The sequence below is a fragment of the Scardinius erythrophthalmus genome (genome assembly GCF_964197995.2).
Source record: "Scardinius erythrophthalmus genome assembly, chromosome: 15".
NCBI lineage: Eukaryota > Metazoa > Chordata > Actinopteri > Cypriniformes > Leuciscidae > Scardinius > Scardinius erythrophthalmus.
The window spans coordinates 19,597,789-19,614,402 of record NC_138235.1 but is presented as its reverse complement, the minus strand read 5'-3'; the positions used below and the strand labels follow the sequence as shown (position 1 = coordinate 19,614,402).

The following is a 16,614-nucleotide window of genomic DNA, read 5'->3' as shown; positions in this document are numbered from 1 at the left end:
TTCTTTTTTTTTTTTTTTTTTTTTTTTTTAGAATATTTAATTAATTCACGTGCCCTAATATTTAATCAAAATAACTTCCCCTCTTCTCTTCTCTGATGATGCGTTTACTGGTGTGAGGGCGGGAAACCCGTCACTCACATGACATCACAGCAATAGCAAACCACAATGATTCAATCGAAATCAAGTCCAAATTATACATGTATTCACTAACCTGCTGTCAAGTATACGATTAGTGAGAAATATGGAAAAGAATAACATTAACCCAGGCCGCAGAATCATTTGTGTTTAATTTTAAATGTGAAAAGCCCATATAAAGTAGCCTAATATGATCTAAGTATCCATCTAAATAGTATTTTTAACTTGACCCCATTCTGCACATCTGGTTTTACTTCAACGAAGTTGACTGGGGTGTTTGTGTTTTTTTTTTTTTTTTTTTGTATAGCATTAAGAGCTCTAGACTGTCTTCCTCGCGTTACTATCAGCTAGTTCTACATGTCACATGTCTCATTATTGTGTTGACTTGATCCTTTCAACTCTGGGCTAACCGTGACCGCATACATTATTGAAACCAGTGTGAAATGCCAAGTTAGTATCCTTAAATGCTCAGGGATTTTCTCTGGCTTTATCGTTCTTCTTGTTGCCGTCGCTGAGAGCATGTATGGAAATATCATATTGCCAAAACAAACACGGATATCAGTCAGGCGGCTCTACACACTCCGCTTCTGCCGTGTAAGTGACCGCTGACTGAAACAGCGAATGTGCTTCTTGCACATATATCAGCACCGTTCAAACATCTGTGTCGCATAAAGTTTGAATGTATTTAGTAGGAAAAAAACAAATGGCTTAAAACGTGAGACGGAAATACCAACACAGAGACGTTTTTCCCTCCCCCTTCAAGTTCCACAAACATTCCTGGAGTTGAACATGAGGCTCAGTTCACGCTGCCATTCCGACATGAATCTGACGGTGATAAAGAGAGTGACCCGTCAGAGATGAGTAACTCTTCAGGAAACACTCATTAAAACAGATAAGTTACATGATAAAAGGTGGTAACAGAAACAGAACCTTTAAATGAGAAACTCGCTGTGTAGGTTTAAGTTGACACGAAATAAATTTTACATATATTTTGTAAATGTATAATATTTAAATTATTGTAAATGATTTATCCATGCGTTTCTTTTAAAAAAAATAAACAATGCCCCTATTATGCTATTTTTAAAGGTTCCTAATTTTGTTTTGGAGGTCTCCTACAGGTTTACATGAATCAAAAGTCAAAAATCACTTTAATTGTCTCATAATATTGAAGCATCACATAATTTCTCACAGTCTGAAAACAGTTTGTTCAAAGAGAGAGCTTCCTCTGCTCTGATTGGTCAGATGCCCCAGTCTGTTGTGATTGGTCTACTGATTGTAGCATGTGTCAGAAAAGAAACACCTAATATCTGAATTTCAGCTCCGGAGGCTTCCTCAGCGCTCGATACACAGTGATACGAGTGGCGTCAGTTTTTCCATATCAATTTTAGTGCAAATCATCATCCTTTTGAAGAGCAGCAAAATGGATTTGCAGCGCTGAAAACAGCGTCTTCTCGACATGTCGAAACACAAAACAAACTCTTCCAGTCCTCAGTTTCATCTACAGTGTTTGAGGGGCGGGTCAAAGTAGACGTCATTCGCGGGCAGCCAATGACAACCATAGGCTGGCATTATGCTAATTTGTTACACTGGTATGTGTGTAACAGGAAGTGAGACTGGAATTGCTGACGACTTGTTTCACCAGTGCAGAATGGAGTCTTTCTTTTAGGAGACAATAACTTTATTATTAGTGCACTTTGATCTTTAAAACTTTGCAGACCTTTTACTTTCACAAATAAAATAAATATAAATAGTTGAAAAACTTTAAATGAAAACTAGAAATGTTGCCTTGGCAGTAAACTGAAATAAGTTTAAATTAAAGCACTAAAATTATTAACTGGAAATAAAGGAAAACTAAACCTGAAATAAAAATAAATAAAATGCATAGCAATATATAAAAAAGACTAAAAGATATCACTTAAAATAAACAAAAATTAACATAAAGATATAAAAATAAAGCTAATTCAAGCCTTTTCATTATTTGTAGTCTGAACAGTAAAAAATAAATAAATGGTTTGAAACCTTTGCATGACCTGATCAGATCAGATTTCATTGTTGTTATTTTCCCCACATTTGTTGTGCATCAAGTCACTGCTACTTTATTAAAGAATTGCACATATAACTCATTCCCATTATTTACACTTGTCTTCAACGAATGTGTTTACATTTGGATATGGAGACTGAGATCAGTGTTTCAGAACAACTCATTTCTCAGAAAGGAGGATTGTAACATGTAGACTATGAGCCTTCACCTGAGGCTCGGTCCTACAGATTCCTATACATTCATGGTTTACTCCCTTGAAAGGCCTGGAAACTTCCTCCAAACACTGCGCATTTTAAATAACCCAGCCATTCATTTGAAATCAGCAGATCTAAATGCTTGCTTAGTGACCCTTTAATTCCCCCATGACTGGGGGCTATTTTGTCCCTCGAACGCCCCTCTGTGGAGACAGTTGCTTGGGAGATTCCCACCCTATTCTCCAACCCATCACACATTCAAAGCTTTGTTTTCTTAATGATCTGGCAGGTACTAAACCCATATGTGCTGTTATTTAGGAGCACCTTCCATGATCCCTTCCATTCAAAACCAGATCTCACAGCATTTATTTTTGGTCAACATAATTAAGAAATGTTGTGACAGCTCTTAGCAAATTACTGCTCGGGCAAAGGCCAGACATATTTCACCAGCTGTGTCTTATGCAAGTCAAAAAGGGTCAGTTCTATTCTCAGATTTGATTAAGATATGAGGACACTGCTGAGAAGTTCCCAAAATATAGGACCAGTTTTGTGTGCAAATCCTCAGGATCAAAGACATCAAACACTGGATTAAAACATCATATTCCTGTTAATACATCACACATATGATGTCAGTGGAACACAGTTGTTGAGTGTTTGTTCTGTGTATTGTCTGACTGCTCCCTCTAGTGGAAAACATCTGAAGCACAATAAAAAGTAGCTGCAGACTAAATATAGAATATCTTAAAATTCATTTACTCACATCCATGTTTTTCAAATGTGACCATTTGATTATATTATGGAAAACATTCCATAGTGTCTTCTATACAATTATATAGTCAATGCAGATGAGGGCAACTGAGCTCCAAAATGTGACCAACTCATATACCAGTGATACCACAATGTAAGTGGTTTAACAATACATAACATCAAAACAATATCAAACATCATTGGTTCCAATTGCCATTGACGAAATCTGTTGTGATTGTGTCTTAGCACCATATTTGAAAACCATTGACACCCTACTGTTCAAAAGATTGGGGTCAGTAGTAAGGAGTTTTATATATTTAAAGGGGTCATATAATGGTACATGCAAGTTTTTACAAGTTGATTGTACTGAAATGTGTGTTGGCAGTGCCTGTACACAACCATCATAAAATGATAAAAATCCATCCAGTGTTTTTTTTTTTTTTTCAAACCCATCTCAAATCAAGCCGTTCGATTTTGTGACGTCACAAAATCGACGCCCCTCCCACGATTGTTGATTGACAGCAGCGTTTCAACAGACCCTCCCTCGCTCGTGAGCGAGCTGTCAATCATAGTCTGCGCGGACCCGGCGCAGTCATTGTTGATGCGCTGGAGCACTGTCTATGAGCAGAATGGCGTCTAAGCGATTGTGGTGTTCTGTTCTTGGGTGTAATAAGGAACACAGCAGTCATTTTGATGTTCCTAAATCCGAACTGCTGAAGACGCAGTGGCTGAGTTTGTTTTCGAAGGGAATATTCCCCACGATCAACGTCAATGCTTTCACACACCAGACTGCTTTACAAACGAGGGTCAGTAAAAAGCTGGTTTTGCCAAGAAGCTGCTCCTGAAAAAAGGATCGTTACCAACTATTCGTGTTCCTGCTGCACCTCCAGAAGAAGTGAGTGTAACGTTTTATTAACCTTTATATTAATCTTTGCAAATCGCTTGCTGCACGCTTCACGATGAATGCAGCTATTTTTACACTCAGGGAACATTACGGCATGTTTTCTATGTACGATGGTCTCAATATAATTCATAATCCCACGTTTATAATGAACAACGCGTTATGGTTATTGTGCTATTGTGTTACAAACGGTGTATGCACAGAACAGAGGGGCGGGGTGAGCAAAGCTCATTATCATTTAAAGACACATGCACTTAAACGGCGTGCTGAAAAAAGAGCTGTTTTTGACCAGGTAAAATTAGTGTTTTCTTACAATACTAATGAGAATTTTTAATTAAAGTATATTACAAACTTTTAATTTAGACCCTAAAGAATCATATTAGCTTGTACAAAAATGGCATTATATGACCCCTTTAATACTTTTATTTAGCAAGAACGCAAAATGGAAAATGGAATCAAAATGGATTTTCGGATCATAATTGACCGTAAATATATTTATAATGCTACGAAAAAAAAAAAAACTATTTAAAATAAATTGGTCTTTTAACTTTATATTCATAAAGTATGATTTCCACAAAACAAATGACTTGAGAATGACTAAAAATACTGTGCAATCATACTTTTTTATTTTTTTTATTTTTTAAGTTTGACCCTATAGTTTGTTGCTATTCCCTGTTGAATTTTATGGTATGGAAGAGCAGCTAAAACATTAGCTTTATTCATGGAGGGAGTCATACAGGTGGGTCTGGAGGGACGAAGTAAAAAAACAAAACAAAACAAAAAACACGAAATCCACAAAATATTTCTAGTCAAATTTACTGAGGCAAAACAGTCAAATTATTCATATAATACATATGAACCTTCAATCATGTACCACATTCTGTTTTTCTCTTTGTCTGGCTGTCTACAAGAAGCAAACTACCGCCTACATTAAGACTCAAATATTAACCGTAATCCTTTAAGACTTCCTAAACTCTGGAAAAGCAACCAACCTATCAAGATTTGGTTAAATAAATCATCTGCTAAGTGCATCAACTGCATATACATATGAAAAGCACACGTTCAAAACAAACAAACAAACAAAAAAAATTGTATGAATGGGTACAAATTCTTTCAGCAATTACTTGGCACTCAGAGCAAAAAGGCACAAGCGCTATATCAAAAGGCAAAGCAAGAATGAACAAGCCAGCTGACTTACTGAGTCTAAGTTATCGGCCGTGCATGAAAGGCAATGATATTACAGCAGTAAAAAAATAAAAAAAATAATAAAAAATAATACAGAGCAGGTTTTTGAAGTAGCAACACTCATATATTACAAAGCTATGAAAATGAATGTATCAAAAAAAGACATCAGATTTTTTTTTCTCAAAAGAAAAAAAAAACAGTTCCTTTCACTATGAATTCAGGTCATCTCTTCATATGAAGAATCCTGCTCACGTTAGTCTTTAGCAAAACTATGAAAAGAGAAAACAGAAGACAATAAATACAGTACAGTATTCAAAACATGTTTTCTCAAAATTTTTCCTTTGTGTTTTTCGCGGTTCAGTTAATATAGTTTAATATCATTATATAGTTTCTTTTAATGTAAGCCAGTGAGGTTTTTTTTTGTGCGCTCAACAGCTATAGCAAAAATATATATAAAATATTTAATATAAATTAAATATTTGAAATAAAATATTGAAATATTTAAACAGGTGATTGAAACTGACATCTGCTAGCTAGGGAACACCAGCATGTGTGTAATTTTCCTTCTGATCTAATAGTTACTGAAACATAAACCATGTGACAACTAACCCCGTTCTCCTCTCTATATTTTATCTTGTTCCATTGTCATTGTTTGAAATATAAACCTCCTTAAATTGATCATTTCCTTATAGCCAATTTATGCACTCAGTAATGCTGGTAAACTTTGAACGAAGTACCGCTGTAAGGTTAGATTACAGTGAATAAATACTGCCACCATGTGGTGACATTGTAACATTAATTCAAAACGCACGTGTTTATCAGTCGCATAATGGATTTGACAGGTTTTAGGTCTTCAGTAACCCAGATTACTCAAGTCAACCAATGGCTTTTGCACTGCAAGGCGTGTAGGGAGATTCTTACCTTCCACCGGTTTCCACACTCGTTGCACAGCACGAAGGTGGTCATGGGTTCATCTGCACTGCGTGTCTGGACCTGCGGGGAGAGACTGTGCGTTACATTCCTGCTTGTTTCACGCTTCAATGCAGCTTTAGCCCACTTGCAAACTTCCTTTCAGACATGCAAACGGATCAAAGCACAGAAATGTGGGTCTTTTTGTGTTTCAGAAACTTGATCCGCCCCCATTTTCTTTTTTTAAAGCGTGGCTTAAGTATACAAATGCTTGTGTAACCTACTGCTGCTCAGATTGATAGCTGTTTTTTTTATAATGATGGCAAGTATAAACGCATCTGGTTATGAAACGCATTCTGGTGAGAAGTTGCTCACAGCATACCTGAGTGTAAGTGCAGTTCTTGCCCCTGCATTTTCCACAGATGAACATGTCAGTCTCCGTGCCGCCCACTTTGGAGAGCTGATGCTCTCGAATGGACTCCTTGGTCAGCGCTTTCCTGATCTCTTTCAGCTCTGCGCTTGCCATCTCCTGCCAAACACGCAATTCACACAAACACGCTTCACATCCTGCAGAGAAGCTGTAGTTTACTAGACCTTAAATGGCAGATAGGCTTTTCTTTCCTATTGTGACTTAATATTGGAGTGAAACGGTCTATCGAACCAGAAAAGAATCTAGGGCAGGACTTGATTTTGTCAATTGGGAATTGATTGGATCATTGTGGTTTGCTATTGCTGTGATGTCATGTGAGTGACAGGTTGTCCCGCCCTCACACCAGTAAACATGTCATCAGAGAAAAGAAGTAGTGATGCTGCAGGAGGGAGGGGAAGAGCACTGAATGAATACTGTAATATTCCATAAAAAAATAAGAATTGTCATTTTAATCTCATGGTGACTTTAACACTTCTCAAGCCAAAATCAGATCCAGACGTACCTCTGCTGTCATACTGGCGATGCGGTCTGGCGAGATGTTGCCACACAAGACGTTCCGGCGCAAGTCTGGGTTTTTCTGGTCCTTGAGGTTGGAAATGCGACTCCTCAGTCTGGTCTTGTACTTTATGTCAGTGGATTTGAACTCCTGGTAGATACGTGTGCCATGAAGTTCAGTCAAGGAAGCACAAAGTATTTATTTTACATTCTCCTTTCAAGGGGAAACAAGACATTTTTCAGATATTTCAAATATTTATTTTCTTCTCTAGCAGTTTAATATGCAGAGACTACTGCAAGTAAATCATTTGTAGGCGGATTTCAATGGAAAGCGTAAACACTGTGGCGCTATCAAAACATTGTTTAGGGTAAAAGGTCAAGGTTTGGCTGATAATCACGTCTCCTGCTGGTAGATGTAACTACACAATATGCAGGCAAAATGCATCTTTATCTATTCAGTTTTTTTGTATTCAAAATAAAAGTTTGGCACATTATTAAAAAGTGAGGGTAAAGACATTTACATTGTAACAAATATTTCAATTTCAAATAAATGCTGCTCTTTATTCATAAAAAAAAATGTATCATGGTTTCCAAATATTTATTTAAATTAACCTTTCATTTTTTTTAAATTGTAAAAATATTTCAGAACATTACTGTTTTACCAACTAACTGTGGTAATGAGAAGGATATAGTCTTCAATCTGTGCTGCCAGGTGTTCACAGTCTGCTCCGATTGTCTGGTGATCACCTGAGAAATTAATACAAAGAATAACTTCCTTAAATGTAAGACCAGTTTATGCTTAAAGGGATAGTTTACTTTGAAATTAATTTTGGTATGTTTTAGCTTACCTCAAGGGCATCTATGGTCACTGTCTCAAAGAGCATGCACAGAGTCCAAATTAAACAATTCCCCATCGCAAGTACACATTGATGGCCTAAGACACGAAACGAGCGGTTTGTGTGAGAAAACGAACAGTATTTATATCGATTTTAGCTTTTATACACAGACACGTCCAAGTGATCTGAGGGCGTGTGCGCGCATCCTGGTGTGTGACGTGTGCACAGACTGGTGCATAGATATATACACTAGATGTCGCCTTGGCTACGGCAGTTCATTGGAACAAATGTCTTTAAGGCGACATCTAGTGTATATATCTATGCACCAGTCTGCGCACACGTCACACAGCAGGAAGCGCCCGTGCCGTCAGATCACTTGGACGTGTCTGTGTATAAGAGCTAAAAACGATATAAATACTGTTCGTTTTCTCACACAAACCGCTTGTTTCGTGTCTTAGGCCATCAATGTGTACTTACGATGGGGAATTGTTTAATTTGGACTCTGTGCATGCTCTTTGAGACAGTGACCATAGACCTGCATTATACGACTGACAGACAAGAACGGTTTGACCTAAAAATATCAAAATTGAAACTACTGCGCAAAAAAAGACACCTACATCTTAGATGCCCTTGAGGTAAGCTAAAACATACCAAAATTTAATTTCAAAGTGAACTATCCCTTTAACATGCCTCTATTATGCTATTTTAATTGTTTCTAATTTTATTTTGGAGGTCGACACAGAACAGTCTGTTGTGATTGGTCTACTGCTTTCAGCGCATGTCAGAAAAGAAACACCTATTATCTGAATTTCAGCTCAGGAGGCTTCCTCAACGCTTGATACACACACAGTGATACAAACTGTTACGGTGGCGCTGGTTTTTCCGTATTAATTCCAACGGGAATCGTCATCCTTTTGAAGAGCAGCAAAGTGGACTTGCAGCGCTGAAAACAGCGTCTTCTCGACATGTCGAAACCAAGGGGGTAATCCAGCACCGGGAAAGCGTACCTTCTATGGGGGCATCCATTGGCTAACAAGCCATCACCTGCTGTTAGCATTCCATTGACTCCCATTCATTTTGGTGGCACTTTGACAGCGAATAACTTTACATCTGAGGCGTTTAAAGACTCCATTTGTAATGGAGAAACACAACAATGTATAAAAGGCTCCATTACCTTGTATACACTATGGCCCCGTAGAAGCAGTTTTTGTAAAAATAGGCTAACGTTTGCGTCATAACCACGCGACTCTTTCGCACAGTACAGAAATTACCGTATGGACAGGAGGAGAAGCTCGCAGGCAATCGGGGGGACGTGGAGGCATAAAGTCTGATAAAGTCAAGTCAAGTTTATTTATATAGCGCTTTTCACAACACAGGCTGTATCAAAGCAGCTTCACAGCAATAAATTAGAACAATACATCAATGTTTGTTTCTAGTGGAACGTCTACGTTTGGTAATGCTGATCAATAGTATCGTTGATTGATTAATTAAATTAAATATCCCAACTGAGCAAGCCAAAGGCAACAGTGGCAAGGAACCGAAAAACTCCATCAGGTGACCTAATGGAGAAAAAAAAAAAAAAAAAGTCAAGGGAGAAGCCCATAGAGAGTCATAAAGTTGCTCCTGCTCCAAGCTCATGGACACCTCCTACTCACACTCACCGTTCTCTGCAAGATTCGGAAGGGAATGATTCAGATTTCTCTTGGCACAGCTACTAGAAGACTTACAACCGTCAGACAGGTTGCTCACGTCACATCTACGTCGTCAAGCTCAGTTTGAGTCTGCGCAGTACGCTCAGCCATAAGGAAGAGAGTGCTTCTAATTGACTTCACTGGTCTCCGTTGAAGTCTATGGGGTCGCTGTGTCCATTTCTTTTACTGTCTATGGTCGAAACACAAACCAAACTCTTCCAGTCCTCAGTTACCACTACAGTGTTTGAGGGGCCGGTCAAAGTAGACGTCGTTCGCGGGCAGCCAATGAAAACCATAGGCTGATATTATGCTAATTTGTTACATTGTTAAGTAGGTTTGAACAGGAAGTGAGACTGGAATTGCTGATGACTCATTTCACCAGTTCAGAACTGATTATTTCTATTAGGACAACTTTATTTGTCGTGCACTTTGATCTGTAAAACTTTTCAAATCTTTCACATTCACAAACAGCTATATTACACACTGCACAAAAGGTAATATTCGAAAAAGCATAATAATCCTGGTTTAATCTAGGTTCTATCAGTAAAACCAGGACTTAATATAATAAAATTACATATTATATATAACTTATAAATACATTTATAGTAATTCACCCACATAGTAAGACCTAATGAGCTGTGACAACTCATCATTTTATGCTATAAACCATTTTGTAAAGTCAAAACCAACATTTACGACAAATGTGAACATGTTTTATTTGATTTCACAAAAAAATATTTTATTTCTAAATATTAAATAACTATGAACTCTATTCAAATACACTGTGTAGCTGAAATTTAACTGAATTTAGTAAAACCATTAAATTAAAATAGTTTAACTCAAATTTAAATCCACTTAATTTCAACATTTTAGTTCCCTTAATTTCACAGTTAGTTCATGTAACTTTGTTTAATTAAGTGCAATGAACTTAAATTTATATTCAAGTAAAATGAACTTACAGTTACTTAGCTTAATTTGTTCATGGCTTACCATCAGTCTGTAGGGCCGCCACCAGCAGCTCTCTGCATTTAGTGCGCACACTGTCCGTCGTGACGGGTGCAGGCGGGAAGGAGGTGAATTTTGGGGTGACTGGGGTGGTGGGAGTTTTTGGCGTCTCTTGTTTGTTACTAGTCAATAAGAAAAAACAACATTTCACTGTTCTGTAAAACTCAATTTTTGCCACAATTACTATAATAGGATTAAGAAGCTGCTATCTAAACAATAAATGTTTAACTATTAAAAAATGTGGAAAAATTAATGATGCATTTTAGTAAATGTAAATTAAAGTGTGATATGTACAATCAAACCAAAATTTATTCAGACACCTTCAACATTTCTCACATTATCACAGTTTATTCTCTATAGTTTAGAAAATGGTAATAAAATATGACAATAACTCAGAGTTATCAAATCAGTTGATATTTCACTGGTTTTGGCCATCCTTCTGTTAGACCGTCTCACAAATGAATTAGGATGAATAGCTGTCAGCTGTTAAATTTAAGTACACAGTTAGATAATACCAATTTAGGTCAACCAATTACCAAGTAATGCTTAATATTGTTCAGTCTGTGGTGTAAAAAGTTCACATGAGAAATTAAAGAAAAAACACTTAAGCAAAACAGGTCAGGTCAAAGTGTCTGGATCATTTTTGGTCCAAAATTGTTATACATTTTACTGGTAGTCCACTGTATGAAGAATTTTTGGGTATAATATGTCAGTTTACTTTATTTTGCTATCCTCACATAAATGAACTATAGTGTCCTGCACCCACTAGTAAAAAAATATAAAAATTATATGTTATCAAAAAGATTGACTATGTATCGGCCATCAAAAAATCCAGATCCAATCAACCACTAGTGACAAGTATCTTGAGGATTACGTTCTTAACCGTAACAAGGTCAATCTTTTTTCTTTTTTATGAAACATGTACAGATTAATTGTATGGAAGATTGTTTCAGCCACGGAATAAAAAAAATGTAAAAGATCATTTGGACTTACTTTTTATCTCACAATTTGGACTTTTTTTCCCTCACAATTGCAAGACAAACTCATAATTCTGACTTTCTTGCAGCTGCAAGTTTATATCTCCTAACTCTGGCTTTTTTTCCCCTCACAGTTTTTCGAGTTTATATCTCGCAATTCTTACTTTTTTCCTCGCAATTATGCATTTATATCCCGCAATTCTGACTATTATTCTCACAATTATGAGTTTATATGCCACAATACCATCTTCTTTTCTCACAATTGCAAGATTATCTCTCGCAATTATTACTTTTTTTGCAATTACGAGATTATATCCTGCAATTCCGACTTCTTTTCTTGCAATTACCAGTTTATATCCCGCAATTCCGACTTCTTTTCTTACAATTACCAGTTTATATCCCGCAATTCCGACTTCTTTCCTTGCAATTACCAGTTTATATCCTGCAATTACGAGTTTATATCCCACAATTCTGACTTTTTTCCTTGCAATTACGAGTTTATATCCCACAATTCTGACTTTTTTTCCTTGCAATTACGAGTTTATATCCCGTAATTCTGACTTTTTTCCTCACAATTACGAGTGTATACCCTGCAATTCTGAAATTTCCTCACAATTATGAATTTATATCCTGCAATGCTGACTTCTTTTCTAAGAATTGTGAGATCTAACCTCGCAATTGCGAGTTATAAAGTCCAATACTGAGGAAAAAAAGTCAGCTCACAAGTCAGCTGACATTTACTTACAATTGCAAGTTTATAGGCCTATCTCATATTTCTGACTTTATAACGCACAATTGCAAGTTTATATCACACAATTGTGAGGGAGAAAGGTCAGAATTTTGGGATAAAAAGTGGCAATTACCTTTTTTATTTTTTATTCACATGCGAAAACAAGCTTCCATAGAATTGTTCACAGTAAGATCTATAATATGCATTTACAAAATAGATTCCACACACCTGGAGTCACTGGATCCTGGACAGTCTTTAGAAGACGAGGACTGGAGAGGAGATCCACCTTTTTTCTTCTCCTCTGATTTAGCCTCAGAACCATCTACATGAAAGAAGATTCACAATCCAGCTTTAACATTAGACAAACTCATTGCATTTACTATCACCAAGTTAACTTGTAACATCCTCAAGATAATAAGAACAAGAAAGCAAACAGACAGCAGGCTTGTGCCACCACTTTTTAAATTGGAAATCTTCAGTCTCCTTCTCAATCATTTTCATTCACTCTGAAATAAGAGAAACGCATGTCTAAAAGGTCTTGTTTAAGCTGTCTGGGTGTGAATGGAGATGCAGTACCCAGCAGTTTCTTCCAGGCCTTGATGAGTGATTTGGCCAGTGTCTGCACCTCCTCTTCCGAGCTCTGCTTCCGCACTGCATTCACTGACATCCCGATCCGTGTCGACTGCAACGTGGGCCACATTGAAGCAATGGGAAAATCATATTTGTTATAATAAATTTAACAGTGATTATCACAAAATCCAATTTGTGATATATTGTAACTTGATACATTTTGTTATAAATGACCATCCAGTAGCCAATTACTAAGCTTTGACTAACTGGTCACTCTTCTGCTATATAATGCTCAAAAGAGAGGGGATCGTAAGTAAATTAAAGAATGAGCAAATGTCCGCGTGAGATTTTCAGTTTTTGACCAACATTGAGTATTAGGCATGATATCCTTTACAATTCTAATCACATTACATCAGGCATTGATCTGAAAAGACTAAAGGCCCGTTCACACCAAGAGCGATAATTATTAACATTATAGTTCTAAAAATATATATCATTCTTAATATAAATGAATAGCAGAGTAATAACAGAGGAATGATATTGTTGGAATCACTTTAAAAAAAAAAAAAATGTTCCAGCTGATGAACGATAAAAACTGCCAGCCAAAACATTGGTATGTTCTGGAACACAGTGGCTCTGTTCAGAATGAAATACTATATATATATATATATATATATATATATATATATATATATATATTGCATTTTTAAAAATCCTGTAGGCCTTTTTTTTAACCAATATAATCAAATGAGGTGGCAAAAAAAGACAGGATTGATTGATCACAATCGTGGTATATACCATGCAATATACTGTATACTGCAGTTTTTGGCAAATCTAATTTATCCAGATATTCTATACATGTATAAATGTTGCATACTACATAGATTGCATACTACACACTGCAGAAATAGTACAAGTAGTAATGTAGCCAATAAGAAACAAAAGCATGGGATTCCCTGACTGGAAGAGAAAGAGATGATTATGTAATCCAACACAGCACATGCTCTGCCCACAAATACTGTCTCCAATCCAGCTGAGATACCTGAAGGGTCTCCAAAGACATCTTCATGTTCTTCAGCTCCCGAAGCAGGTCAATAGCACCATCCTGAAGATCAAAACACATCGAGGAGAAAAGACAGTTAACACAACAACTTCTCAAATGCATTAGTAAACATGGCTTCTTCCACTATAGGTTGGGTCATAGAAAAACACAGCCAGTCTGCACATAAATGCTGTGTTGTGGGGACATAAATGGGAATGACTGGTGTGAAGTGTTGGATAAATGAGTCTTTTGTTTGCGCTGGAGAAATTTGGAGAACAACCAGCTGCCAGCTCATCACAGTATACACAAACGCTTCAAACATGAGAGTATAAACGCCAAATGTGTGATTGTGCATGAAGATTGACCAATACGAGCCCGGTGGTTGACTGGATGAGGATGAAACAGGTGATAATCACACTAGATCTCGTGCTCGTTTATGAAGATAAACAGAAACGAGCGCGTGGATGAAACCAATAGTTCTTCCCTATCCGTTTTTTCAGATGCTAGGAATAAAGAAATAATGTCACACTTACAGTGTTTTTCTTGTGCACCATTTTGTCCAGCTTCTTGGCGATGCGCTCCACTTCTTGGTCCTTCGCCATGTTTACAGGTTTAGGGCTGTTTGATGGCGCCCGACGGACGTGCCTCCATTTATGTGTGAAAATGCGCCCGTCTCTCTGTGTGTGTGTGTGTGTGTGTGTGTGTGTCTCTTTTAGTGGCAGTATGAGAGGAATCCACTGCCTTTCTCTCCACTCTCGACTGTTGTTTAGCGATGACCGATTCGCGAGCGAATTGTTCTTTAGAATCGAATCTTTTCAAACGAACCTGTTCATAAAATCGGTGTGAACGACTCGTTTACGAATCAGACTGAATCAGTTAGAGTGGTCCTTGAGTCAACTACACACCGACTCACAGGGAACTAAGAACCGCGTCTTTTTCAGTCATGTAAATGAGCCAAGACGAGAGGAGCGAAATGATAGCAAGAACATTTGAATGACAAATGAGGTGAAAGGTACGTTATTTTAATATTATGTAATATAAATGTTTAGGAGTTAACTATATGGCTGGTTTATTTACATACGTATACATATCGAGTGTTTTAATTGATGTGTTCTAGTTAAGTTTGTTGCAGTCATTATACATTCATTACAACATATTTGACAGAAATTTTATAGACCGTTGATAGACTGTTATACAGAGCAATATGTGAATACATGGTTTTATCATTCTCAAAATTCTATGATTCAAAAATCACTGAATCTTTTTTAGAACCGGTTGTTTCAATCCGCTGTTCGAAAGAACCGATTCGCGGAAATTAGATAGACTGGACAACTCTTCTGTTGTGAAGCAGGGCATTATGGGAAGTGAAGTCTTCAACGAAGTGAAGTCTGACCCAGCTCAGCAACAAGGCAGTGAATCACACAGCTTGTTAAATACATACATACATACATACATACATACATACATACATACATACATACATACATACATGCAAACATTTCTGAACAGTTTTAACAATTCTGATATTTTGTATTTTGTTTTGACATATTTTATAAACAACTTTGATGTGTCATTTTGGAAATAGAGTCAATACTCAAAAGTTTCTTTTTAATTATTATTATTATTTTTATTTACAAGTTTAATTTAAGTTATATAAGTAGATAAATCGGGAATGCAACCTTATCATGACAATAGTTGGTTTAACCTTTAATTTCACAGTTCACGTTTTGACACTAACTTTGTTGTCAGTTACTGTAAAATAGCATATTAAGCCTAGTCTCGACATCATGATAGGGAATGATAGTAATTAAAAAATGCGTTCACTCTATAATGCAAACTATATTTTGTATTGCCTGTGTGTTGCTTGAACAGGTTTTAGTTGAGACTGGATCAGTAGAGGGCGTCATTGTAACAAAAGTGCTAAAGTATTTAGACATCTCTAAACCACAATTTAAAATGCATGAATTTCATTGCAGCAAAATTTTAAACCAAGTGACATTTATTTTAAACATACATTGTCTTAACGTCAAATTTGAGCTGTGTTTTGGCAAAGAACATGACTTGTATTAACCATTCAACTTTTTAGAATGTTATCCATGTCATATATACAGTATATATATATATATATATACTGTATCTCAAGTCGCAGTGCTAAGTCAAGTCAGTGATTCACCTCAAGCAAGTCAAGTCGTATTCTTCTAAGGATCAAGTCAAGTTATACCAACCAGAAACAAGAGAGTTTATATTGGCCTCAACCTTATTTATTTTTTCCTCATAAATTATTAAATTCCTTAATTATATGTTTATACCATAATAATAATATATACTAATTTATTAGAATACATATTTATTGTTATATTATATTATTGTTACTATAAGAAAAATGTTAAGAAAAATGTTGAAAACAGTTGAAGGTAAATTCACAAGTGTTGTGCATTCATTTTATTTGTTTTATAGTAAATGTCATAGGTTTAACTTTATTTATGAATTTATGAAATATCACCTACAGGGATTTCATAAACGTGGTTTGTTTGTTTAAAATTTTTATAAATGTATGAGGTGCCCCACACATGGGACAAAAGGCTCACCAGCATGGGGCGTATTTACACAAATACTTTAGCTAAAATAATATGTTTTAATAATGTCTAAGTTAATACTTGTTCAAAACAATCACTTTAGCAAAGTTTGTATTTTCGGTTTATTTTGATAAACAAAATAATTTGTGT

At 36.3% G+C, this 16,614-nt stretch overlaps 1 protein-coding gene across 1 annotated transcript; it reads right to left on the bottom strand.

Moving 5' to 3' along the window:
* Window positions 1–4,623: 4,623 nt before the first annotated feature.
* Window positions 4,624–14,719, bottom strand: tcea2 (transcription elongation factor A (SII), 2). Its single transcript, XM_081386097.1, has 10 exons — window positions 14,422–14,719; window positions 13,889–13,951; window positions 12,853–12,958; window positions 12,505–12,598; window positions 10,555–10,691; window positions 7,728–7,784; window positions 7,045–7,199; window positions 6,495–6,641; window positions 6,125–6,196; window positions 4,624–5,472 (listed from the first exon to the last, which is right to left on the bottom strand). Exons 1-10 carry the CDS (start codon window positions 14,488–14,490, stop codon window positions 5,464–5,466), a joined length of 909 nt encoding a protein of 302 aa, XP_081242223.1. The 5' UTR covers window positions 14,491–14,719; the 3' UTR covers window positions 4,624–5,463.
* Window positions 14,720–16,614: the final 1,895 nt, after the last annotated feature.

Excerpts from the sequence above, each read along its gene's own strand:
- tcea2 (XM_081386097.1), bottom strand. The coding sequence starts at position 14,490 with ATGGCGAAGGACCAAGAAGTGGAGCGCATCGCCAAGAAGCTGGACAAA. Across the intron at positions 12,599-12,852 it reads GGCCTGGAAGAAACTGCTGG|ATGGTTCTGAGGCTAAATCA; the intron begins GTACTGCATCTC and ends TCTTTCATGTAG. Across the intron at positions 7,785-10,554 it reads GGCGGCCCTACAGACTGATG|GTGATCACCAGACAATCGGA; the intron begins GTAAGCCATGAA and ends TTAATTTCTCAG.